General features: G+C 38.6%; 2 protein-coding genes across 2 annotated transcripts in view; one reads left to right on the top strand and one right to left on the bottom strand.

Moving 5' to 3' along the window:
• Positions 1 to 5504: 5504 nt before the first annotated feature.
• The window catches only part of LOC134374908 (rho GTPase-activating protein 20-like), a 113872-nt gene continuing 91817 nt past the window's right edge, over positions 5505 to 27559 (top strand). Inside the window, exons 1-2 of the mRNA XM_063093042.1 lie at positions 5505 to 5590; positions 26790 to 26802. Coding sequence (XP_062949112.1) covers positions 5505 to 5590; positions 26790 to 26802 — 99 coding nt within the window. The remainder of the gene's footprint in view (positions 5591 to 26789; positions 26803 to 27559) is intronic.
• LOC134374907 (deoxyuridine 5'-triphosphate nucleotidohydrolase, mitochondrial) lies at positions 24861 to 25436 on the bottom strand. The gene has a single exon (XM_063093041.1). The coding sequence runs from the start codon at positions 25434 to 25436 to the stop codon at positions 24933 to 24935; it is 504 nt and encodes a 167-aa protein (XP_062949111.1). The 3' UTR covers positions 24861 to 24932.

Here is a 27559-nt window from a genome sequence, read left to right as displayed (position 1 = left end):
ACATCAGTCCTCCCAGGTTACCTTAGTCTACCATGTGACATCAACTCTTTCTGGCTACCTCAGTCTTCTCAGGTATTCTCAGCCTTCCCAGCTGACCTGAGCCCAGGTGACCTCAGGTCTCCCCGGTGACCTCAGCCCTCACAGCTGACCTCAGTACTCCCTGGCAACCTCACTCCTCCCATTTGACCTCAGACTTTCCAGGTAACCTCAGCTGTCTCAGGTTGACCTTGCATGGTGACATTGGCTCTTGCAGGAGGTAGGCTACTGCCAGGGCATGAACCGTGTCACCACCATCCTGCTCATGTACCTAATGAGGAAGATGTCTTCTGGGCACTGGTCCAGCTGATAACAAATCAGCATCACCACATGCATGGTAGGTGGACAGCTACCCACAGGCCTCACATAGCCAAGCCAGGGGATGGTCACACTTGCTGAGTGATGGTAACTTATAGCCACCGCACCTTCTGTCTGACTGGTTATGAGTCTCTGGGACAGTCCCCTAGGCAGAGTCTCACAGCAGCCCAGGTCTGGACAGGGACCCACAATCCCAAGTTGGACACCTCATGTCTCCATCAGAGAAGGACCCCTCCCTGTGGCTGCCCTCTATGTCCTGCAGCCACGGGCCTCTGGCCTCATCCTTGCCAGGCCTTTCTCACCTTTCCGCTCTTAACTTCTGCCTCACATCTGGCCATCCTCCCAGCTGCCCTTCCCATAACCAGACAAAGCTCATTTGGCAGTGTCTCCCCATTTGTGTCCCCAAGCCAGACCCAGAGTCTAAGAGACAGCCATACCCCCTCCCATCACTTACACCTGTCACCCTGACGACCACACAGGGCTCCAACGTGGCTCCACTCAGCCCTCCAATCTGCCATCATCCTTCCTTCCTGCCTGGAAGTCAGCCCAGTTCCACTGGAACCTCATCTCAGGAGGCAGGTGGGCAGCAAATCAACCCAGGGCTTGGGAGGACATCCCCACCCATCCTCCTCAAGGCCAAGGGCACATGGTGGGGTCACTGGGTGGGAAGAGGAAGAAGCCTTGGGTTCAGAGGGGCACACTGCCACTGCCCAACTCCTACAGCCTTGGACCTCAGCCTTCCCAGGTGACTTCAGCTGTCTCAGTGTATGGCCTTGCATGTCTCCACCTGGCTGGGGGAAGCAGGCATTGATTTTGGGGGGACTGTGGGTTTCTCAGGATTCTACATACCAGAATTCCCAAAACTTCACAGACTGCAGTTCCATCAGGAGCACATTGTCAGATAAATGCTTCCCAAACTTCAGAAACACTTAGTGAGTGAACCTTCCCCTCACCTCCTTCCTAGAGGCCCTGGGTCCCATCAGGTCAGGGGGAGAGGGAAAGCCCGAGTCCCTCCTGCCATGGTGAGAGGCCTGGTACTGGCTGGATCCTTTTCAGGAATGTGGGATTCTTGATGGGTTTAAAGTTTGGTTTCCTTTCCCTTCACCTGGAGGGACAGAAGCAGGGGGATACGGTCAGATCTAGGCTGACCAGGGCTAAGGAAATTTGGCTACTCAAGGATCTGTGCAGGGGGCAGGTGGCAGGTTGGACAGAGCCCTGGCCACCACCAGGAGTGTTGCCCTTGGGAAACTGTCTACCAGAGGGCCCTGGAATTGGGAGCTTTGCAGGCCAGCCCAGGGAACTCTGAGCACCTGTGTTCCTTCTGTCAGGACAACCAGGGGAGTCAAACTGGTTCACTCAGTGTTTCATCAAGGAGGTAAAGCTGCACAGGGACACCCCAGGCTAGAGACCCTCCTTCTGCACAGTGCCTGACTCTCCCAGTCGAACCCACATGATCCCCACATCACAGGAGGCATAGGCATGTCCCTGCTGGGCAGACAAGCTGGGCCCTGCAGAGGCCTATCCTATGCGAGAAGCTGGGCCTCTGGGCCAGAATCATGGACCAACCCAACCAGGACCTATCCTGGAAGAGCCCTAGGAAGCCCTGAGCCCTGCAGGAGCCCCTCTTTCTGGGAGACAAACCCCTCTGATGTGAGTTCATCCCTTGAGAAGCTGCAGGACTGTGTCTCAGGCAGCCTCATGGAGAACCTCCTCCTCTGCTGGGGGGCTCCACGCTACAAAGTGATTTCCCAGTGGGACGAGCTCAGGCCACCAGCACTCAGCCTGGACAAGCCTGCATCTCCCACACCTGCTCTTCCTGCAGGCCCCGTTCAGCCTCGCCCTGAAACCTTCGGATGTCTATTTACTGGAGGGCGAGCATTTGCTCATGGCTATGGCCTACACCACCTTAAAGGTTCACAGAAGTAAGTATGCCTGTTCTCCAGGGTACTCAGAGTGGCAAGCAGAAAGGACAGACCCTGGCTGTGCCAAGGGCCACTGTTTACACTGACTGCCTCAGCCCAAAATGAGCCAGTCATGGAGGTAGGAGAGGTCAGGCCAGGCCAAACGTGGTGGGCTGGGCAGGGCACTATGGGTTTTTCCAGACACCAAGCCTACCCCTGACACGACAATGATAGAAGGCAGGAGCACGCCTTCTGCCTCTCTTGGTTACGAACACAGATTCTGGAGCAGACATCCCAAGTTCCAAGCCTGGCTTGATTACTTATCAGCTGTTTGAGCACATTATTTAACATCCTTGTGGCTTGTTTCTCCCCATCTGTAAAATGAGGTAGTAAGGGAATCTACCTCATAGGATTATTATAAAGATGGAGATGAATTAATATACTTAAAATGCTAAATAAAGTAAGCACTTAATAAATGTTCTGTTACCACTACAGAAGATGCACTTAATCCTGTGTGTGTGGTTGGTATGTGGAGGTAGTGAGATAAGGAGAAATGCCAAGTCAGGAAGATTTTTTTTCTGAGGTAGTTATTAATTCAAATCTTGAAGATTTCCTCAACTTATATTTATTGGGCATTTACTGTGCACCAGGTACTAGATATGTAAGTGCAAAGTAACAGGGGTTGGAAATATAGAAGGAAAACTTCCCATGCAATGAGAACAGCAGATTCAAAGTCATGAAAATGTGTGAAGTCCAGGTGAGTTCTTGGAATTACAAAGAGTTCAATGAGACAGAGAAGAGGGTGAGAGCTGAAGAGAGGCAAGAGTGACAAGAGTAAGAAGTGGTGGCAAGAGTGATATATGCAGTCTTGCCAATCATACTATGGCATTTGAAATTTATCCTATAATCACAAGGAGCCAAAGAAGGGTTTAAGCAGGAGAGTGATGTGTCAGATTTGTGCTCTTATAACATTGCTGTGGTGATAATATTAATCTGAGCCAACTCAATTTTCTTTAGGAAGCGAGACCTGTCTCAAAACTCCTTATAGGGGTGGGGTGGGACGGTTTTCTATGCAAACCAAAACTAATGGATTTTAAAATAAAAGCACTTACAAATTAATATATGCAGTAAAAACAATACTTTGATTTGGAGCATGAGGTATTTATCGCAAAAAGAAACACCTCATAATACATGGGGCTCTGAGTGAAACAACCAACTCCAGTCTGGCTCTTCTAGATCTATCTCACATCTTCTGTATGTCTCATTAATTCATTTAATCAACATTTATTGTACCAGAAACTGCTTCAGGTACTTGGGATGCACCAGTGAATAACCAAGATGAAAATTCCTGCCTTCTGGAAGCTGCATTTTTCTGAGATACAGATAATAAACACCAAACATAAATAAATCGCATGAAATATTAGAAGGAGAAAAATGTCACCAAAACAAATGAAGCAGAATAAGGAACATTGGAAGCTCCATTCATGACAGCAATTAAAAAAGACTAAGTTACAAGAGGATGATTTCAACAAAGAATGAAAGGAACTGCAAAGCCCTCTGCAGCCTAAAATTCAAGATAAACCCTATGGTAGGTGTAAAGTCCTGTCATTGCACAGCAGTCTCAGTTGCAAAAAGAGTCACCATGAAAAACATACATACATATACATACCTACACATACACACAATTATATATTACTCACAAATCATATATATGATTTATAAAGCCTATGTAAGCCTACTTTAAACAGTGTGATGTGGACAAGGCTTAAAACGGGCTGGAACATTTTCTCCCCGTTATTTCCACAATAAACAATTCCAGGGTATGGTGGTGATGGTGTGTGTGTGTGTGTGTGTGTGTGTGTGTGTGTGTGTGTGTGTGTGTGTGTGTGTGTGTGTGTGTGTGCGTGCGTGCGTGTGTGTGTGTTGGACAGCATCCCTGCTTGGATCAGGGCCTGCCAGAGCCCTATTCTTCTACAACCTGTCTTAAAAACAGCCCAACCCAGCAGGAACCCTCAATTTTTTCCTCCTTACCACAAAAACAAACCGCCCCCCTTCAACAACCTAGTATCATAGAGCGGTGTCCTTCCTCACAAATCCACCGCCGCTTTGCAGGCCTGATTCCAAGGGAAGAATGCCACCTACCGAATCATCGGCACCAGTCAGCCAGTCCGACAAAGTGCAGCAACACTCAACTCAACCCGGGTCGTCTCCAAATCCCCTCCCTCTGATTATTCTTTGGCAAAAACAAAAACAAACAAAAAAACCAAAACAAACAAAAAAAGCCACTATTTGGGCTGACAGGAAGTTATGCTCTCAGCGCCGATATCTGATGAACACTTCCACATATTGTAGCCTTCTCAATAGCTAAGCCAAATTTCAGCATCCTCTCTCTGCCTGCATGTTCCTTAATTGCACTTTCACGTTTGGAATGCCCCTGTCCCTGAAGCCCGCAGGCAGCGGAAACCGCTGGTGCGAATGTGCAGGGGCTGCAGACGGGAGGCTGCAGACCGGGCAGGGCTACCCGGGCAGGCTAGCGCTCGGGATTGCACAAGAGTTCAGGCGATGCTGTGGGCTTCCAAATTTGTACAGCTGCGGCACTCTGCGACGTGCCGCTCCATCTCGAGGCCTCAGGCTTGGGGGGTGGGGGTAGGGAGGTTCCCCTCCGCAATCCGCTGAAAGCAAGGCAGGAATCACTGCAACTCCTCAGTTCAGGCTGAGGTCGCCACCGCTCCGCTGATGCATGTGTTGCAGCGATGCCTTCCGTCGCGGTCGCGGGGCGGGAAGGGACAGGGTCGGTTGGGAGGAGGCAGGGCGGCGGGACAGGTGTCTGTCCGTGCACTAGAGGCCCCCATGCTTGACACGGGTCGGTGAGCTCACTAAGGCAGGACCCAGTCGGAGTCGCAGACTGAGAAGGTCAGCCGGTCGCCTGCGCCCGAATATATATAGAAAGATGCCCGGCTTGCCGCAGGCCGCACCGCGGGGAAGTGGACAGAGGCCGGCGGAAGGCGGCGGGCGGGCTGCCGCGCTGACAGGCGGTCACCGCTGTAATTGCCTTCAGCTGGAGGTGCCGAGCGCAGGCGGCGACACATGGCCCCGACGGGAGGCGCGCTGCCCGCACCCGGAGCTCCGGGCCCCGCCTAGCGCGGCAGCCGCGCCTCAGCCCGCACGTCCTCGCCCCTCCGGCCGCCAGCCCGCAGACATGACCGCGAAGCCTCCTCCTGGAATGGGATTTGCTTGAAGATTTTCTTCATGGAAGCGATGTCCCCCCAGCAGGAGACTCTGGGGGGGCAGCCGGGGCGCTCCTCTTCCCTGACAGGAGTGTCTCTCATCGCGATGCCCCGGCACCAAGAAGGTGAGGATGCTGAGCGGGGGCAACAATATTTTTGGTTTATATAATTTTTGTTGATCTTTACTTAAGGGTCTTTAATCCTTCCTGTGTCTGTTGTGCCCTTTCCTTTCATTGTCCATTCTGCTCCCCATCTTCCAGCTGAAAGGGTTCCTTTAGTGTTGTATAATTCTAGGACTGTTGCTATAACATGTAACCTTGTCCTAACGAGTTTACATTGTGTAGGAATTCTGAAAAGACAGACTTGCTCCTGTAATAACATTTGAAACTGATGTCCTGTTGTATTTTAGGTGGCTCTTAACTTTTTAAATTTTATTTTCTGTTATGGTAAAAGTCACATAAATTTATAAGTTGAACCATTTTTAAATGTGTAGTCCAGTAGTGTTAAGTACATTCACATTGTTGTGAAATCAATCTCCAGAACTTTTTCACCTTGCAAAACTGAAACACTATACCTGTTAGGTGGCTCTTAATTTTAAGACTATAGTTTTTACAAACACAATACTTTTGGTACTTTTTGGAGGCAATAAGTTTATTTCTTAAGAAAAGATTTTGTCAATGGCTTTAAAATAAAATGTCAAATAGTGTGTCAGCTAGCTGGTTAGCTCAGTTGGTTAGAGTACGATGTTGATAACACACCAAGGTCAAGGGTTTGAATCCCTGTACCTGCCAGCTGCAAAAAAAATAGGGTCCTTAATTTAAAATTAGAGAGTACTTGGGTTATTGTAGCTCAGTAGATTTAGGATGACTGATGTACGTCTTGTCGGCTGTCTTTCGTTATACTTTTTGGCTGCTATACATTTCATTCTTATTCCAATAATATAAAGTCTTGTAGTCAAAATACATCTCCTTTCTAGCAGGAGGTATCCTGTATATTTTTTACATCTTAATGAACTGAAATATAAAAAGTATTGAGTACTTTTTTTATCTTGTCAAGAGATGATATTGAAACTTCTAAAAGAGTAAAACCTGCATTTTAAAAGTTTTCGTTTTTTAAAAGTCTTTTAGTTCGAAAAGTTTTTATAAAGTATGTCACGAATCCTGAAAACATTTTCAAAAATAGTAAAATCGATAACATAAAAACTAAAAATCTCTGCTTCACACAAGAACAACAAAAAATTACTTTATGGCAAAAGTCTGGACATAAATGATGAGATGCAGGAAAATACTGAAGAATCTTTAACAAATGAAGAGATTCCACAACTTGATAAATAAAATGCTAGGAATTCATTAGAAATACTGGCACACAGAAAAATAATGCTTTCAAAAGATGTTCTGTTATACATAAATAACAGATGCAACTTAAAACTTCCCCTGAGATATTATTTTTTTTCAACTAGTTGATTGGCAGACATAAAGCCTAATAATATACTTTGTTGGAGTAGGTATGGAAATTCAATTCTTCTTAAATTTTTTGCAGGAGTATTAATTTGTATAGCTTCTCTGGAGGGTTATTTGGAAATCTCTTTCAAAACTTAAATGCACCTACTCTTTGATCACTTTCACTTTTAGAAACCTATCCTAGATATATAAATGCGTATGTATATGAACATATGTAAACTAGGCTACTCATTGCAGGGGTAGCTCTTTCAGTACCTTTGTGTTTTTCATATATACCTCAATGTGGCAGAATCTCTCTGGAAGAATACAGAAACTGGTAACAACACTTGCTTCTTGGGAGGGAAACTGAGTTTGCTGAAGAGGATCCGAAAGGCAACTTTTTAACTGAGTATTCTTTACAGAATACATGTCATGCATTACCTGGTAAAATTAATAAGAATAACATTGAGTAAGATCCTCTTGGAAGCCATATGTGAAATACATCATCAGTGGACAACCCAGGTGTTTGTACATCACTGTGTCAGTAATGCTGGAGTGTTTTAGTGTTTGCCACTGAGTTCAAACATCTCTGTCTCGAAAGGAAGTTTTTCTTGCTCTGCCCTCTTTACCCTTGACTAGTTAGGGCAGTCACCCTATTACACATATTTATTCATTCTGTATATATTTTTCTTATCACTTACTACATTTGTGTGATTAAATAGCTAATGTTTTCCACTGGTTTAGTATCTTTTTCCATGGATAGAGCCCATGAGGGTTGGAAGCCCACTGCTCTTGAACTGCTGGGTCCCCAGTATGGTCTGTGGTGCCTTCTGTGTTGTTGACCCTCAGTATGTAAGAGGGTACTTCAAAAGTTCATGGAAAAATAGCATTAAAAGATAATGCAAATCTTTCCATGAACTTTTTGAAGTGCCCTTGTATTTGAATGAGAGAAGAATAGTTCTAGGATATCAAAGCAAAGCCACAGCCTATCAGGAAAATATGATAAACAATTCTCTTCTCATTCACTTCTGTTCCTTTTTAAAAATTTATTACTTTTAATTGATATATAATAGTTGTACATATTTATGGGGTACAGGGTGATATTTTGATGCGTGTATATAATGGATAATGATCAAATCAGAGTAATTAGCATATCCATTACCTCAAACATTTATCATTTTTTTTTTTGGGAACATCCCAAATCCTCTCTTATAACTGTTTGAAATCATACAATAAATTAACTGTACTCACCCTGCAGTGCTATAGACCACTAAAACTTACTCCTCTTATTTAGCTGTAGTTTTGTAATTTTTCAATGGCTTCCCTAAAATAAATAAAAAATATAACCTTTTTTGTGTGTGGGGGTGTTGGGGCATACCTTTTAGGAACCAAAGTTAAACATAAAAAAAGGCAAAGATACAAATACCTTCAATTTTTTCAGGTAACATTAGCAGTTTTATTGACTTCGCTAAAGCTCTTCAACTAGACCCATCTCACTCTAAGGTTCCACTCTGCAGGATTGTTTTTCTGACTGACCTTTATTCTGTTCTGACAGTCTTTGGTATCATTGTTCTATGACTTTTTCCTCCTGTTCCTAGGACTGGCTATTATATTTTATTTTGAAGATTTTCAAACCTACAGAAAAGTTGTAAAAAGTATATTTTTGGACACCAAAATATCCACCACCCATATTCTACAATTAACCTTTTACCATATCTCCTTTAAAACATTAACTATTCATGCATCTTTTTTTATTTAGTGCATTTCAGAGTAAGTTGCCAACGTCATTCCACTTTCCCCTCTACTCTCCAGCTTGCATGGCATCGACTGGAGTTCAGTATTTGTTTATAGGACTCTTTCTTTGTGTGTTTGTATGTGTGGTAGAAATTTATGTACAATAAAATGAACACATCTTCAGTGTAACATCTGAGTTTTGATAAAAGTATACACTTGTATAACCCAAGCTTTCATAAAGATACAGAGCATTATCATCACCTCTGAAAGTTTGCTATGTCATTTCCTAGTTCTTTTAGTTTACCGATTTAAATGATTATAAATTACTCCTGTTTAATTGTTATGTTTACATTATAGTGATCCTCTCAGTTTACACTGTTTGATCAGCATTCCTTCTATCATTAGATGAAGTCTGATGAAAGAAGATCATTCAACCCAGGATCTTTAAGAACTGACCTAATCATAAAGCCAAAAAGATCAAGTAGGAGTCAGTAATGAAATTGCCAACCCTGGTGGCTGTGTTGGTGTTCTTTGATAAGCCTTTGTGGGGAAAAGAAGGTGTTGCAGTACTGACTGGACTGAAGGAAGCAGGGTGGGGGTCTTATTAATCCCCTGTACTCACAGGGACCATACAGGTAGCAACTTGTATAGGGTGACAAGCTTCCTGCTATGCTATTCCCTTTGAATTTAGGAGTTTTACTGTCACACAACTTACTCAATCGCTCTCTGAAGTGAGATAAGGAAATGAGGATTGTCATATTTACTGAGGAAGAACAATAATCATGCATCTTAGAGAACAGTGGTGGAGAAGGGCTTGTGAGGAGCAGGCATAGCAATTTAGGGCCTGATGTCACCAGTGGGTAATATTCATGAAGTCAAACTCCTGGGGGGTGGAGGAGATGGGGGTGTCCCTTGGGAAGCAGAAATCTAAAACAAACTTAATTTCTTTTTGTAGAAGTTTTGGGAGGTAGGTATGTATCTGATAGAATAAAAGTTTGTTGCCTTAGAAGCGATTTATCCTTTTCAAAAGTTTCAATATGTATTGAAGTTGCTAATAGCTTGTTAAATATGAATTGATTTGTGATCTAAAATAAATATTATAAATTATATTATAAATTACATATATAACATATATTATAAATATAAATATTTATAATAAATATTTATAATATATAACAATATGGGAATATTTATTATATTTAATATGAGAAGTAAATGTTATTATATACTAAAGTTTTCATCTATAAAGAACCAGAAATACAAAAGCAGTGTTATTAGCAGTGGTTATTAATACCCACATAAATGAGACTGGTGTCAAAACGATTTTCTTGTGCTTAAATCATAACATTATTGCAGATGCACTAGCTGATTTTTGTAACCACAATCATTATCTGAAAATATAATGCATTAGTAAATTGTCACAAACCTCTAGTCTAGTAAGTTTGTTGTTTTTAATTTTATTTTTAACAACATCTACTTGTTAAATGAATTGTTCTTTTTTTTGCTTACTTATTATTATAATGTAATAGTTGTTACCAATGTACATCTTCCCTGAAGCTTCGAATAATTCTTGTTTTCTAGATCATTTCCTTCTTTCTTTTTCTTGGGTTGTTCCCTATGGTACAGAACTAAAAATCAACCAACTAGGAAGCTCACAGTCTGGTATTTTGCAAATTAAGCCTCTAGACAGCTGGCACAATCTCTTTATATAGCATAAAACAACATATAATAGTGATATTTGAGATTTATTGAACACTTTTTTGTATAGCTTATTACATTTCCTATTTAATCTTCCCAAAAAACTGAGATAGGTACTATTATTATCCTTAATTTACACCCAAAGCACAGAGGTTAGGTAACTTGCCCTCACATAGCTCATAAGTGGTACAGCTTAAGGTCAAATTCCTTTTGTTAACTATTACACTGAAGACTTGTATTCATTCTGTCAGTCATCTAATGGAAATTGCATTAAGTTCGTTAACTAAGTACAACCAATGGTACTACTGGCTCTAATTTGAAGAGAATACTTTAAGTCCTTCTTAAGCATGAGTTACTTCATGTCAGTGTCTCATCAAAGCAGGCTATTCTGTGACTTCTTCTATTCCCCATCTAATGTGGGTCACCCAGCATTCACTTTGCATAAGTAAGCACTGGCTTTGAATTTTTAATTTCTTGCTATACTGATTTTAGGGTATTAGCTAGGTCCTGATCAATGTGTCCTCTTAAGTACTGTTACTCCATCTCACCTTTGGACACAGTTTAATTATCAAAGAATGTTTTCCAGTGTTCGTATAATAAATTACTATAATTGGAGGAGGAATGTTGAGTTGCAAACAGTGTATTGCAGTCATTTTGCCTTCTAAGTATACAGTTTCCTAGTCTAAATGTTTGCACTTGGGAATTTAAAAATACTTTTAATTTTATATTTTAGCTGGATGATACTTTATGTCCATTTATTACATTATCATGTAGTTTCTAGTGCTCAACATTATTAAGATAGCACAATTCTAGCAATAGAAGGAAGTATAAAAATTATTTATGTCTAATATCCCTCCTTTTTATACTTTAACCACTTTTGCTTTGGGGGAGGGTCATTAGTTAATAAGTCTAATAATTTCATTTCCGGACAGTGATTTTGGTGCTTTTCACTAGCCAATGAACAGTAAAAATGCACTGTTTTGGAAAGCATACTGCCAGAATTAAATTGTTAATATAAAACAACCATTTCCCTAATCATCTGTGTTTTTTTAATATATTCTCACACAGAAGAAGGAACCTTCTTTTTTTTTTTTGATCGCAACCCTTGGTGTGGTGTTGCCCCAAGGGTTGCCCGCACTGCGCTCAGCCAGTGGGCACACCGGCCATTCCTATATAGGATCCGAACCCACGGCGGGAGCACCGCTACGCTCCCAAGCGCTGCACTCGCCTGAGTGCGCCACGGGGCCGGCCCAGAAGGAACCTTCTAAATCCAGTGTCAAGAAAAAAGTGACCAAAGTCGCAGAAGCAAAAAAAGTAATGAAGAGAAATTTTATCAGCACCGCACTCTCCCGAGTGAGCCACGGGCCGGCCCCGATGAAGAGAAATTTTAAAGTGAACAAGAAAATAACGTTTACCGATGAAGGAGAGGTAAGATTCTGTAGATGCTTTGTTGCTGAGGTACATTCCAAGTACTAAGAAGAGTTTGACTCTCCTGCTGATTTGCCATTCATTAACGAGAGAGTAAATTGTTTCTTTACAGCATGTTGGGCAGTTCCTTCCACTGTTATTGTAGGTATTTCATCGGCTCTACAGCTGTGGACAAGGATGCCTTATTGACAATAAACTCAGATAATTCTTGGTGATAACGACACAGAGTTGGCTTTGAACTTTCTAAATTTTGTGTTTTTTTTTTCTCATCATGGTATTATCAACATGTTCAGTGGGAATAAGCACAAGAATACTAACAACTACATGCCACAGCTGCTTTTGCTTGACTCTTAGCCTCTGCTCTGCACTTCCTTAATTTTAGATGCTGTACTTGCATGTTTCTTGCTGGCCTGGCTATGGGAGGGAATTCTCTGCTTTAAAGTAATCTCAGACACCTAAGTTCCTGTTTTCATCTTTCCTTTACCTTGGCCTTATTGTAAATGCTCGTATATACCCATAGCGTAGGGAAGGGGTTACCACTCATAGGTTACTCATGAAAGCTCACTCTATTACATAGTAATTATCTTGTTTTTTAAATGATGAAATAGATCCAGAATGTCAAGTGACTTATTTAAGGAGTGATGACTAGTTAATCATCATGGCAGAGTCTTCTGAATATCATATCATAGCCTCATTCTCACCAGCCTACAGGTTTCCCTGACCATCCTAATACAGCACAAACAGCACCTTACCTCCACCATAAAATCATTTTCCTCACTCTTCCTTATTTTGCTTTATAGCAGTTATTTTGTGACTTCATAGTCTATGTTTATTTGACTTTTGTCAATTTCTTCCACTCCACTTCTTCACGAGGGAAGGTATTTTGTTGTCTTTATTCAGTGTTCTATCTCTAGCACCTAGACCGGTGCCTACCATATAACAAACCCATAAGAAAATTTTTTGAATGAATGATTCATCATCTGTTATTCCAGTAAAATAATAGAGCTTTTCATATTGACTATAATGTATCACATCATGTATTTCATCATCACTAATCAATGCTGCTTAAGCAGTCTATATCCAGTGGAGTATGTTTCCATTTAATTTTGAAGTTAACAAAGATTTGGATGTTATTTTGAGGTGTATAAATCAGATGAAAAGTAACAAAATAGGGGCCAACCCCGTGGCACACTCGGGAGAGTGCGGCGCTGGGAGCGCAGCAGTGCTCCCGCCGCGGGTTCGGATCCTATATAAGGATGGCTGGTGCGTTCACTGGCTGAGCAAGGTGCGGCTGGTCACAAAAAGACCAAAAAAAAAAAAAAAAAGTAACAAAATAGAGTGCAATTTAAAGTTGCTAGAAGTTGAAGAGGAAGTCTATATAAATGATAAATAATGGATCTTTATGAAATTACTAAAAAGAGGTCAGCACCTGAGAAGGAGGCTAAACTAGAATATAGTCACATTACATCTGATGTTCACTGTAAAATAAGAAGAGTGCTATTAGCATAATGAGGTTCCTTAGTGTGCGACTAAATTTAACTTCACAGATTATACCAATTAGTTCCGTCATGAGTATAAATCCTTAACTGTAAAATGTTTTAATATATACTTATTGCTTCTGGGAACTGTTTGTAGTCATGACCCATACTGTATCTTCTTAGCTAAAGCTCTGAAAGGAGCTATAGTTTTTGTTCAACCCGCAGAGGGATAACCAGTTCTTCTCTATGATAGAAGTAGGGATCAGGAGCCTGAGTAATGGATGATATTCTTATTGTCACAACTGATCCCACTCTCTGCTTCTTTAGGGTCAGTGACTGCTAGCATGGCTGCTCATGCGACATTATTTGTCACCCCCATTATCTGCCAAAAGTTGAGACTCAATAGGAATTTCATCTCGAAGAATGCGTGGCTACAAGAGTGAGAGGAGGCATTAATACCTGTGATGTATGTGCCTACAATTTCCATTTGCCTACAGGCTAATTAGCAGTCTTTCAAAATAGTAGCAGCTATTAAATCCTTCTGGCAATTAATTGTTAGATAAAATAAGGGAACCGTTTTTTGTCTAAATTATCTAGGGCAGTTTTACAATGTGAGACCTGGAAATTAGTGAGTCAAATAAACTTTATTTTTCTAGAAAGGGACACAGGTGTCCAGAGATTAAGGAATTTATTCAGTTTATGCAGTAGGCTAGTGAAAAAGCCAGGATATTCAGCCAGGTCCCCTGACTCCCAGGTCACTGACCTGTCTTCTATGTCACTTGTTTCTGACCATAAACTGTGAATAAAATTGTGTGGATTTGAGCATGCCTGTGAAATCAAAACTAATTTTCTTCTTTACATTTAGTTATTGCAGTCCTTATCTGTAATATTGGCTGATAAGTGATTCATTGATCAATTTTGAGCACCTGTTTAATATGTGCCAGATACTATGTTGATTCTCTGAGAATAAATTAACAAGACAAATGAACTGCCCTCAAGGAGATTAATTCTTGTAAGAAAAACAGGAAAGTAAAACACAGTATTATGAGATATGTGTTAGAGACACACAGGTGCCACAGTAGCCCATAGGAGGTAGGTGCTAGTCAGCCTGGGTGCTGCTCTGTGCTGATAATTTTGAGGTGAGTCATATGGAGAGTAGGACACTAAGATCACCAAGAAGATGTTGAAGCATTTCTATTCTGTAACTACCTTCTCCAAATAATTTTGTGAAATTTTCTTCTAATTCAGTTCTCATTGGGTTATTGCAGCATTACTTTATCTTGACCAGGCTAGTCTTTTCTGTGGCTTGCTCATTTTAATTTTGATGTTTGCGAGAAAGTTTAAGAAATACAGGTTGTAAGGCAGAAAGTGGCTAAATGCACCGTTTCAAAATCATCATACAAAAGGAAATAGTTTTCTGTGGCTTTTCTTTTTCCTGCCCCACACTTGACCTTTTTTCTGTCTGTAGTTGGTTCAGCAGTGGCCACAAATGCAGAAATCCATCATGAAGGATACTGAGGAAGAAGACAGCACAGGTGGTATCAACTTGGATAAGGCAAAGGAAAGGCTTCAGGAAGAGGACAAATTTGACAAAGAAGAGTACAGGAAGAAAATAAAGGCAAAGCATCGGGTAAGATTTCCATCTTGAATTAATACTGAGTCAAATTTAGTATGTCACGAAATATATCTAAATGTTCATGAGCTATTTATTAATGACTATGTTACTTTCTTCGTTGTTTTCACTGCCAGTTCTTTTTCTATGGCTGTCTTGTTCTTTTATCTGTTCCTTTTGACCTTCTGTTGGGGGAATCTTTGTTTACTGACTGGTTTCTGAGAATGTCACCTAAATCTGCTTTTAGTCTGAGGTGACCCAAGTAATATTACTGTGTTTTTTTAAGTTTTCATTTTGAGATAATTGTAGTTTCACATGCAGTTGTAAGAAGTAATACAGAAAGATCTCATGTTCTCCATTACTATAATTTTGTCATAAAACTATATGGTATGTAGCCTTTTGGGACTGGCTTTTTTCTCTCAGCATTATTCTCTGGAGATTCATCCAAGTTGTGTGTATCAAAACTTCGTTCCTTTTATTACTGGGTAGTATTCCATGGTATAGATTTACCAAGGTTTGTCTCACCATTCACCCGCTGAAGGACATTGATGGTGTTTGCAGATTCAACTTAGCAGTTAAATTTCTTTCTATAATAATTACTTGTTAATAGATATGAGATTAAATTTGTTATTGTTACAAAAAATGGAAACCTTCTAAGAGACAGTGCTTTTATATAAAAAAGAATGTGCCCTGGTGGCCTTAAACTTGGCCGTTTATTTCACTTGATTGTGGTCACACATGATATTATCATTCTGTTATACTACTTCATTCCCCGAAAGTGGACATTTTGCTAGATAAATGGATCAATTAAATAAAGCAGATTTACATTTTTAAAGAACTTTCTGCAGCATGCCCTTGAGACAATGAATGATTTCAGAATAGCACAATATCATACTTGAGAATGCCATAATATTAGATTCTGTATTAAGAAACTTTTAAGCCTTTGGATGTGGGCATTGTTAACTGTATCCTGATTCAGTTAACCAAAGGGTTCTTGTAGTTTTTCACTCCTGTTTGACCTTGTAACTGATGGACCAGTATACATGCTCTCTTTCTTTTTTTTAATAGAGCAGCAATTCTTATTTCTTTAAGATTTGATGCAGCTACACAGTAGTATTTGATGAAAAAAAAAAGTAGATATTTAAGATAGCTTCAGTTGGGAATGAATGTTGAAAAAAACATTCCAGAAATAATGGAGTACAAATGAACATGAAATATACTGGTTGCAATTGTTAGATATTTATGTTATTGAGAGAACTAAACATTTCTTTTATTGCTTCTTTTAGTATGGTACTTAAAATTGAAATTTGGCATTAACACTTTGTTGTTAAAATCTTTTATAATACTGAGTGTCAGCAGCCAGTCATGTTTCAGCTTACAGTCTTAGAGTATTTATCCAGGAGAAGATTGAACATAGAAATGTTTTACCCTTCATTATTTCTAAGTTATAGCCAACAGTAAAAGAAATATGAAGAGTTTTCATCAAATAAAGCTTTTTCTCCCTTACCTTTCCTTGCCTTCTCTTTTCTCCCATATTGTGGGAGTTATTACTATATTCAGGTTGTAGAATATTGTTTCTGAAACCTTTCAAAAGTCAATTTTTAATGGACTAATTGTACATGTATTACATGGCATTTGTGTGTTAGGCTATTCCCTAGACTGTGAAGGTGGAATTTCTAAAATACATGGGTCCTTCTGTCCTCAGGAAGATTATAATTAAATCATAATTGACTGTGTATATGCTGTCATTTCACAACAGCTGTTTGTACCTCTGTTTTTTTTAACATTAAATTTTTTGGAATAAATAATATATTCACGTGGTTCCAATGTCAAGATGATTAAAAAAAACCTTATACTTTGAGTATTGTTGCTTCTGTCTGTGTTACTGATATTTCCACCTTTATAGCTAATTACTTCTATTAATTTTTAATGTATCCTTCTATTTTCTTTATGGAAATAGTAAATAGGAATACATATTCTTATTTTCTCACTTTCTTATATGAAGTTAGCATACTGTGTCTAGATTGTTCTGCAGTTTTCTATTTTCACTCATTTTTGAGCTGTTAAATATTTTTTTGCAACATTGTTAAAATATAACATGATTTTAAAACTGTCTCAATGACTGTCTCACAGCAAGGTTCAACAGAGCAGTTTTGGGCTGACAAAGTCATGGGAGAAATCATCTGAATTTCACATACTATGGGTTTTGAAGTCAGTACCTCTGTAACTAAAAGAGTCTTATTAAACAAGTGAAAACTTTCTATTTTATGTAAAATAGGTATATTTCGCACAAGGCAGCCCATGGCATACCTTCCAAATAAGAGTTTGAAAATATTATGTAGCCTGGGGGGGGGGGAAGCACAAGGAAATATCTAGAATAATTCTCTCTATGCTATGTTAATGTAAATACATGATTGGTTTCTTGGTATTTTCATCAATAAAATTATTATTCACACAAATATATTTCTGTGTATTAGAGAAAATTTTATATTTGTTAGCACTTTGAAATTAGTGTGTTTATTATGACAGCCTACATAAGATGCAATGTAGGTGCTGAAATCAGTTACGCTCCAAATTGTCATGGAGTGGATTTTTGCCAATAAGACACATGGAATATTTTTTTAAATGGCAAGTTTTAAGGTTTGGCATAGTGAAGCAGTGGTGCTTGGTGGAAAGAGTACTAGGCTGTAAGGCGGAATACCTGTATTTGAGTCCTGAGTATGGCATTATCTAGTGTAATTTGGATTACCAGTCACCAATTTGGACTGCATTTGCCTAACCTGAAAAACGAAGCTGTGGGAATGGCAGTTAATTCCAGGTCATCAGTGAGATCCTCTGGCTCTAACTTGTTAAGTTCTAGTTAAGTCATGGGAATAAAATTACCCTTTACTGTTTGGAAAATGGAATTTTGACTTGGTTGGAGCACAGCCTTGTAACATCAAAGTCAAGGGTTCAGATCCTCATATCAGCCAGCCACCCCCCCCACCAAAGAAAACCCCCAAACAAAACCCAAAAATATTTCATGATTATATTTTTGGTTTAAAAGAATAAGAATATTTAATATGTAAGTGAATTTAGTTTTAATGTTTCTGTTTGGAAGTAGGTGCTCCTGCTTTTAAAAATTGACAACCTTGCCCCGTCATTTTGGATATGCACTCAATCTTTGTAATGTAGGACTCAGGTACTCATCTTGTCCCACTCATTTTTCCTCCATACTGTTACACCTGTTCTTGACTCAGGTTCATCTACCAAATTCTGAAAGCTGTGTAATTTCTACTGTGACTGAAGTAAATACCTTTGTCTTAAAGATTTAGAAAATGGAGGTATTTATTTATTTTTAGTTTTACTTTAATTTTTAATTGACAGAGAACTGTTGTATATATTGAGGGAGTACAATGTGATGTTTCATTACATGTATGCATTGTGGGATGATCAAATCTGGCTAATTACCATATCCATCACTTCGAATATTTATTATGTCTTCGTGGTAAGAACATTTAAAATCCTCTCTTTTAGCTATTTGGAAATATATAATACCTTATTATTGACTATAGTCACCATGCTGTACAATAGATCGTCAGAACTTATTGTCTTAACTGAAACTTTGTGCCCTTTAACTAACATCTCCCCTTTCCTTCCTGGTTACCCCTCTCTCCCTGCCTCTGGTAGTCACCATTCTACTTTCTGCTTCCATGAGTTTGCCTTTTTAGGTTCCACATATAAATGAAATCTTACGATATATGTCTCTCTGTGCCTGGCTTATTTCACTTAGCATGATGTCTTCTAGGTTCATTCACATTGTCACAAATGACAGTATTCCCTGATTTTTTAAGGCTAAATAGTATTCCACATATATGTATACCACAATTTAAAAATCTGTTTGTTGATGGGTACTTAGGTTGTTTACATACTTTGGCTATTGTGAATAAAGTTGCAGTGAACATGGGGGTGCAGACATCTCTTTGACATACTGATTTCAATTCCTGTGGGTGTAAGAGGTATAAAGATTTTAGGGAAGTTAGCAAAGTTACATGCTATGGGATTAATATCCAGAATATACGTAGAACTCAAGCAATCATACAGTAAAAAAACAAATAACCAAATTAAAAAATGGGCAAAGGAGCTGAATAGACATTTTTCAAAGGAAGACATACAAATAGCCAACAGATACATGAAAAAGTGCTCAACATCACCAGTCATTAGGGAAATGCAAATGAAAACTACATTGAGATACCACCTCACCCCAGTTAGACTGACTATAATAAAAAAGATGGTGAATAACAAATGCTGGCAAGGGTGTGGAGAGAAGGGAACACTACTGCACTGTTGGTGGGACTGTGAATTAGTACAACCACTATGGAAAACAGGATAGAGGTTTCTCAAACAACTACAGATAGATCTTCCATACGATCTAGCAATTCTTCTTCTGGTATATATCCAGAGGAATGGAAATCATCACGTTGAAGGGATACCTGCACTCCCATGCTCATCGCAGCTCTGTTTACAACAGCCAAGATATGGAACCAACCTAAATGTCCATCAATGGATGTTTGGATAAGGAAAGTGTGGTATATATGCACCATGGGATACTACTGTGCCATAAAAAAGAATGAAATACTCCCATTTGCAACTACATGGATGAACCTGGAAAAACTCATGTTGAGTGAAATAAGCAAAGCACAGAGGGATAAATACCACATGTACTCACTCATATGTGGGAGCTAAGAGAGAAAGAAGGAAGGAAAGAAAGACCACAGAAATGCATTGGTCTTACAGAGGGAGGGAACATTCCTAGGGCTACAAAGAGGAGTGGGGGGGAAGGGGGAGGAGGAGGGAGGTTGGGGGATAATTGGGTGGGGGACACGGGGTACAAAAGTAATTTCTGGTAATGGGTATGCCCCAGTGTGAATCTGGCCCACACATCATGGGCACGAGGGGTGGCAGTTAGCTTTGTATCTTATGAATATTCATAGTAAAAAAATTTTTTTTTAGCTGGTTTATAACACAAAAGAAATAAGCTATATAATTTCATGGCATCACTGGAAATACAGCTCAGCTCACCACTTGCCAGAATTCACAGCTACTCACTCTGTGGACTCAGGGCCTTTCTGCAGCTGCTTTGGGTCACTTAGCTTTATTTTCTCTTCATGAGTCTTCATTGTTGCCTTTAAATACCACTTTCTTCTGAGACCATCCCAGTCTTCAACTTTGCCTGGCATTTTTAGGTAGCTGTATTTAACTAGGCCTGTAACTTTTATTTTCTCTTGCAGAATCTCTTGAAACCATTCATCAGAAGTAAAAATATAGTGAGAGTCATAATTTTTGCATATGAAACCATTAGTAAATTATAAAGACAGAGCTCTACTCTTGTATGGAAACAATGTTTTTTCTTATAATTCAATCAGAACTGAAAGATGGGCTGTGGATCACATCACTGAAAAGTTTTTACTTTAATAGAGTGAAATTCTGCTCTGTAGTGTATGTCATCATTCTTAGCTCTGAAAGATTACTTGTATTTAGGGTGATAATATCTGTTATCACGGGTGAGGATGGAGAGAAACAATTTATTATGAAGTTCTTTCATTCCTTTGAAATTTGCTTTGAGTGCCTTATTTATATTGGATTGTATATTTAGATAACATAAACACATCAAGATGTGGCTCTGGACTGCCTGCAAAGACGGTACAGCACTGGTCTGGGTCCCACTTAACAGCAGCATGAATGTTAGAAAGTCAGGAAAGGATTAAAGTCAGGACATTTTAGAAAATCTATTTTGTTTTGTTGTTACAGAATTAAATTGGCATGGACCAGGTAACTTAACCACAAATCTATATGATACTCAAGAAAGCGGGAAGCAATAAACTGGCATCTTAGGAATAGTAGTAACAAGAATATTAACAATAACAAGTAGCAGTTACTCAGTTGGGCCCTGCACCAAGGGCTTTACATGTACTATTATATTACATGGTAACAGTTAACTTCTGAAATAAGTGAGTTAGCCTCATTTTACAGATGATAAAACTAAGACTTAGAAGGGTCAAGTAATGTATCTAAGACCCGACAACATAGAAATAGCAGCCCTGGGACTCTTAACAAGGTCTTTGTTACTCTTCAGACTTTGTGTTTTTAACTATTCAGCTGCACTGTTAGCGTGTCTCAAACCATCAGGCATTCTCTTACAACAGGGTAACTCTGAAGCAGTGAATAAAAAGGTGGAGGATGATAATAGGAGTGCAGGGTTTTGAAGAAGGAATAACAAATAATGGAAATTATTCATATTTCCAGATCAGGCTCCTTGATCTCAAATAAATTTAAGAACAAAAAAAGCATTTTGGTTAGTAGTATAGTATAGTTTAGGACCCCATACTAATATTACCTTTCCCTGAATGTTCATTGCAGAGCTATATAGGTATCAGTACCAGAATCTATTTTTTTAGTAGCTGTAGCCATTTATGTGTCTGAGGTAACATCAGGCTGGTCTGGCTCATGTGGTCTTATGAAATTTTACTGAGGTCAGAAATGTCATCACGAGGGCAAGGGACTAAACATCTGGTGCCTAATTCTAAAGTGGAAGTTATGAATAAAGCTTATTTACATGAGAGGAAAAGAGCTCCTTTTCTGTACAACCCTGTCCCCTTTCAGTTTCAACCATTCCTGCCACCATCACAGCCAGGTTTACTATTTAAAAAAAAAAAGAGAGAGCCACCCTGTTACTGCAAAACCGTTGCCTATAATTCTATGATTTGGAAATATCTGCTGGGGGAGGTTTCTGTTTTTTTTTTTTTTTTTTTTTTTTTAACAAGTCAGTATGAGTTTATTTGGATACAAAAAACTTTGAAATCCATGCAGTTTTTTCATAGTATACACTGAACTTTTTGAAGTCCCCTTGTATTTACAGATGACATAATCTTGTATACAAAGAATAAAGTCTTAAGGACTATGCAAAAACTAATAGAACTTATAAACGACACCAGCAAAGTTGCAAGGTATAAGACAAATACAAGAAAAACCTTGTATTTCTAAATGTTACCAATGAACAATCCAAAAATGAAATTGAGAAAATAATTAATTTGTGGTGGTATCAAAAATAATATACACAAGAATAAATGTAACAAAAAAGGTGTAAGACTTGTACACTGAAAACTACAAAGCATCACTGAAAGTTTATAAACAGAACATCTCATGTTCATCCTATGTTGGAAGACTTAATGTTGTTTAGATAACATTATTACCCAAATTTATTTGAAGATTCAATGCGATACTTATTAAAATCCCAGCTGACATTTTTTGAGAAACTGACAAGCTGATTCTAAAATTTATATGGAAATGCAAGTAACCTAGAATAGCCAAAACAATCTTGAAAGAGAACAATGTTGGAAGATTCACACTTCCTAATTTCAAGACTAAATACAAAGCTATAGTAATCAAGACAGAGTGACACTGGAGTAACTAAGTACATAAAGATCAATGGAATATAATTGAGAATCCAGAAATAAGCTCTTACAATTATGGTCAGTTGATTTTCAACAAGGACACCAAGTCATTAAATGGAGGAAAGAATAGTCTTGTCAACAAATAGCACTGAGATATCTACATGTTGGACTCCTACCTCACACCATACACAAGTCAAGTCGGAATGGATGAAATCCCTAAATATAAGAGCGAAAACTATAAAACTCTTGGAAGAAAATATAGGTGTAAATCTTTGTGACCTTAGATTGGGTAATCGTTTCTTATATACAAGATTGAAAGCACAAGCAGCCAGATTAAAAATAGATAAATTAGATCTCACCAAAATTTTAAAAAATTTTGTTTCAAGGAACACCATCAAGAAAGTGAAAAGACAACCATATAAGTGAAAATATTTGTCAATCATATATCTGATACTGGACTTGAATTCAGAAAAAAGAACTCTTACAATTTAAAAGTAAAAAGATAAACAATACAATTAAAAATGGACAAAAGATTTGGATAGACTTTTTTCTGAATGACATTAGAATGACCAATAAGCATATGAAACAATACTTAATATCAAAAGTCATCAGAGAACACAAATCAAAACCACAATAAAATACCATTTTGCACCTAGATGATTGGTCTTAATCAAAAAGATAGACAATAACAAGTATCGCCAAAAATGTGCAAGAATCAGAATACTTTTAAATTGTTGTTGGGAAAGTAAAATAGTGTAGCTGCTCTGGAAAACAGTGCTGCAGTTCCTCAAAAAGTTAAGTATACAGCTACCATAGGACCCAGCAATTTAAATCCCAAGAGCATCATAAACACATGTCCACTCATCAACCTGTACATGAAAGTTCATAGCAGCACTGTTCATAATAGCCAAAAAGTAGAAAACAATCTAATACTCATAACTTGATGAACTGATAAACTGGTTGTGGTATATACATACAATGGAATATTAGGAACAATAAATAGGAATGAAGTACTGATACATGATGAAACATGAATGAACCTTGAAAACATTACGCTAGATGAAAGAAGCCAGACACTAATGACTACTTACAAGAATACTTCAAAAAGTTCATGGAAAGATTCATGTTATCTTTTAACTCTATTTTCCACAAGCTTTTTGAAGTACCATCTTATTGTACATAAAATGTACTTAACAGAAAATATGAAAGACAGAAAATAGATTTTTAGTTGCCATTGGCTAGGGGACAGTGGAGGAGTGACTACTAATGGATATACGTCTCTTCGTGGTGTGATAGTCTAGAAATAGGTTATGCTGATGGTTGCACATCTCTGAATACAGTAAAAAGCAATGACTGTGCACTTTAAAAGGGCGAATTTTATGGTATAAGAAATGTATCTCAATAAAAATAAATTAAAAATTTTAGAGAGGCATCCCATGTTCATAAAGAGAAGATTCAATATTCCTGAACTGTCATGATTTTCAGTTCTTCCTGATGATTGGCCTAGAGAATCACAAAAAGTATAGTAAAAAAGTCTGGCCTGTGCTTCCAGGAAGTGAGCAACCAAGAGAGCTGCCTGCTCCAGCAGCACTTGATCTGTATAACCCACAACCTCAAAAGAATGCTTGGAAGGCTCACAGTGTATCTGACTGACAAAACCTAAGTGACACCCAAAACCCTGTGCAAAGAAGTCTGGGAAATACAGTAAAGAAAAGCACACTAGCAGAAAGTTGCAATAGATATTAATCAAGCTAATCCACAGAATCAGCCCTATATTTGCAATGAAATGCTGCTTATACTTATTTACTCAAGCTATGTAACACCCACTGGCCCAAGTATACATTACTGCATTTCTTTTATCCCTATTAAATTGTGTATTTTCTTGGACACAGCCTATTATTGCTATTTCAGTGAAGGAACTTATATAACTACAACTAGAACAATTTGCCTCACAGAATGAAATTTAGAGCACCAAACCATCTGGAAATTCCCAAGTTATACCTCTCTTTACAAACATACCTCTACCTAGCCAAACCTCTACAAAAAGGAAGATAATAAATAAATAAAAGATTCTCTTCATTTCACCTTCACACAGAAATTTAAGATGTTTTAAAAAAAACTTAGATCAATAAAGAGAAGGAAAGAACGAGGAATAACTTTAACCTCCTTTTTATTTATCTTTTAGTTCAGTTTATCCAATAATTTGTATCTATAAAAGAATTCAAGTTTATTGAATAAAAAGCATTGCTTACAATTTATAAAGCAATTAAAACAAAATAAGTTGCTGAAGGGATATCATTTATTGAATTAAATAATATAGCTTTTTTGTATCTGTAGCTGATAGTTGTATCTGCAACAGATGTACACTTAATTTAAAAAAGACACTATTTGTATCAGGTTACCACAAAGCAGATTTACATAGAGCCATCAATTGCAGAAAAACACAAGAAAGTAAGTTTCTATGTGATCCCAACAGAGGACCTTTCCCTGATCATAACAAAATATTTTTAGAAGTTAAAGCTATTAAGTTTACAAAAGTGCAAAGCACCAAAACACTTTAAGCAAAAACCCTTTATTTATTTATTTTTTAAAAAGGACGTTTTCTCATTTTCTATTCTTGCATAAATTTTAATTCTTTCCAGTGGAACCAAAACCTCCTGAACCCCTTTCAGTGTCATCTAAAATTCGAACTTCTTCTATTTCTGGATAAAAAATCCGTTCACAAATAAGCTGTGCAATTCGATCACCCTTTTTGACTTCAAATATTTCTTTGCCGAAATTAAACCGTACAACACCAACATTTCCTCTGTAATCTTCATCTATGACACCAGCTCCTACATCTATGAAGTGTTTGGCAGCCAAGCCAGAACGTGGAGCTACTCTTCCGTAACACCCAGAAGGAAGAGCAATCTGAATGTCTGTTTTGACAAGGGCTTTCTCCATAGGTGGTATTGTATATTCATAGGCACTGTACAGGTCATAGCCCGCGGCCCGCGCCGACCCCCGGGTCGGGGCCGTGGCGTGTTCCGAGAGCCGGGCAAAGCGAAGCCTTATGCCGCCCTCCTCCGCAGGCCGAGCCCGCTTGCTGGGGGAAATGACGGGGGTCTCAGGGGTGGCGCCGCCCGTGGCCATGACTCTCCAGGCTCTGATCTCAGGGGCCTTCAAAGCGGTGGAACCGCATCACGGTGGCGGTAACAGTCACTGCGCCCCGCGCCCGGAGGTTTCTGTTTTTAATCTCATGAGCTTATAGCATTTAGTGGCATTCAGTTCACCATCTTGGTTCTTGAGTCCTCCATTATATCCAGCATCAGAAATGAGACAAATATTCAGTATTGTATAGCTCTTATCTATCAGCTGTATGGCAAGTCTTTGAGCTGTTTATTACCTCTATTTTTATTCTTGTTTTGTGGAATTAAAAAACAAAAACTAAAAAACACCGTATGGTGTTTGAGAGGTGAGCTGGTTGTTAGATTAATGGTGAATAGCTGGAGATGGGGTGGGAGCAGAATTGGGTGCTAGTGGAATCAAGGAGTCTGACTGGATTGGGTCATAGGCTAAAAGGCCATGGGAGGCTGACCTTATCAGCTTGCCCATTACTGTATACTCAGAGCCCACCTTGTGGCCTGGCACATAGTAGCTCAGTAAATATTCAAGGAATTAACTAGTGAACCAGTGTTTCCATGTTGATTTTATTCCCCCATCTTCATATCTTTGTTGTAGGTGTTACAAATTTGTATACAGAAGACCACTTTTTCGTTGTTGTTGTTCAAGCAAAACCCTGTAGAATAGGTAACAGATCAAAGAACTTTGTTGTGTCCTGAGTTCCTGGGAAGGATTTAGGTTTACTGGGATTTTGTTCTTGGACAGCAGGAGAATATCTTTAAAATTTAAAATTCTTATAATCATTCTTTTACTCACTGTTGTTGAGCCAATTTTCTTTTCTGATGAAGAGGTTTTTGTAATACTGAAATTAAGATACATGTCCCCTCCTTCTGTATGTGATAGGCAGGGACTCAATTCCTTACCAAATTGACATGAATGCCCGATACTCATTTAAATGGGTTATGCTTCCATCACCTCCTGAAAAATGAGCCGTATTTCCAAATTTACAAATTTTTACTTATCACCATAGAGTGAAAAAAGTTTAAATGCATAGACTTGGCTGCCGATGAAATTCATATTTCATGCTACTTTTCTGGAAGCTAAGGACCTATAGTGTATGAAAAGCCAAAAGAAGTATAATATCTATAAAGGGAGTATTTTGTACCTTGAAATGTGATTTTCTGTTTTCCTATCCCTTGCGAATTTGATTTTCATTATTGAATTTCATGCTCTCCTTATATTTAATCATTTGTAGCATGGCAGAACTAAAGACAAAATTTTGTCTTTTTTTTTGGTGACATAAAATAGCTTTTGGTACCAATATGCCCTCAAAAATGAAATAGAAAAATAAAGGATTTAAAGCATTTGAGCCACATGTAATAGGGGGAGAGGGACAGTCACTGAATCTAATAAAATTAAATTATACTTTTTCCCTCAAGTCATTATACTCCAACCTTTTATCTTTATGTCTCGTCATAAACCTTCTTTAAAAAAAGTGAATTCTTTTATCCCTACCTCAGCAAGGAAAGATTGTACTCTCTTCACTGTATCTATTTCCCAAATTTTAGATTACTATAATTCTGCTTCCTGTTCTTCTGCTCCTCTATTTAAAGGCAGTTGTTTACTCTTGGCTCTTTTCAAAGTACTAACAGAGCTTTTTCAGATAAGAAAGAAAAGTTTTCTAGTGATTTGCTTCTAATTATTTTCCTCTTATTTCACCCAATATTGCAAGTTTTTTGTCTTTACTGGACTTTTGTTTCGTGTCTTGATCATGTTTGCTTTAATGTTGTGAAAGTCTTTTGATGTCCCTCATTCATTCAAGACTTGTGGCAGAAAACTTGAAAGGGAAAATGATCCCATTGGCATGCACATGTGAATTCTGAAATCCAATTTAAATCTGAAATCAAAAATATTCTTCAGTGACTATAAGGAATTAATACTGGAGTTCAATAGAATAGAAAATTCTCAATGTTTTTTTCTGCCATAATTGAAATGGCTAGATGAAAAGTCCCAGTGCAGAGATTATGTTTACTTCTGTAGAAAGGGTTTTTCTGATAGCATATTGAGGTTATTATCTGCAACTTTGACATGCCATTTTCAGATACTCTAATGTGTGGGGAGAAGGCCCATTATTGAACAATTACAACAAAAAT

This window comes from Cynocephalus volans, chromosome 4 (genome assembly GCF_027409185.1).
Source record: "Cynocephalus volans isolate mCynVol1 chromosome 4, mCynVol1.pri, whole genome shotgun sequence".
In the NCBI taxonomy this organism is placed as follows: domain Eukaryota; kingdom Metazoa; phylum Chordata; class Mammalia; order Dermoptera; family Cynocephalidae; genus Cynocephalus; species Cynocephalus volans.
The sequence above is the reverse complement of the archived record's forward strand: the minus strand, read 5'-3'. Positions and strand labels throughout refer to the sequence as shown.

Coding starts and splice junctions, on each gene's coding strand:
- LOC134374907 (XM_063093041.1), bottom strand. CDS start 25,436: ATGGCCACGGGCGGCGCCACCCCTGAGACCCCCGTCATTTCCCCCAGC.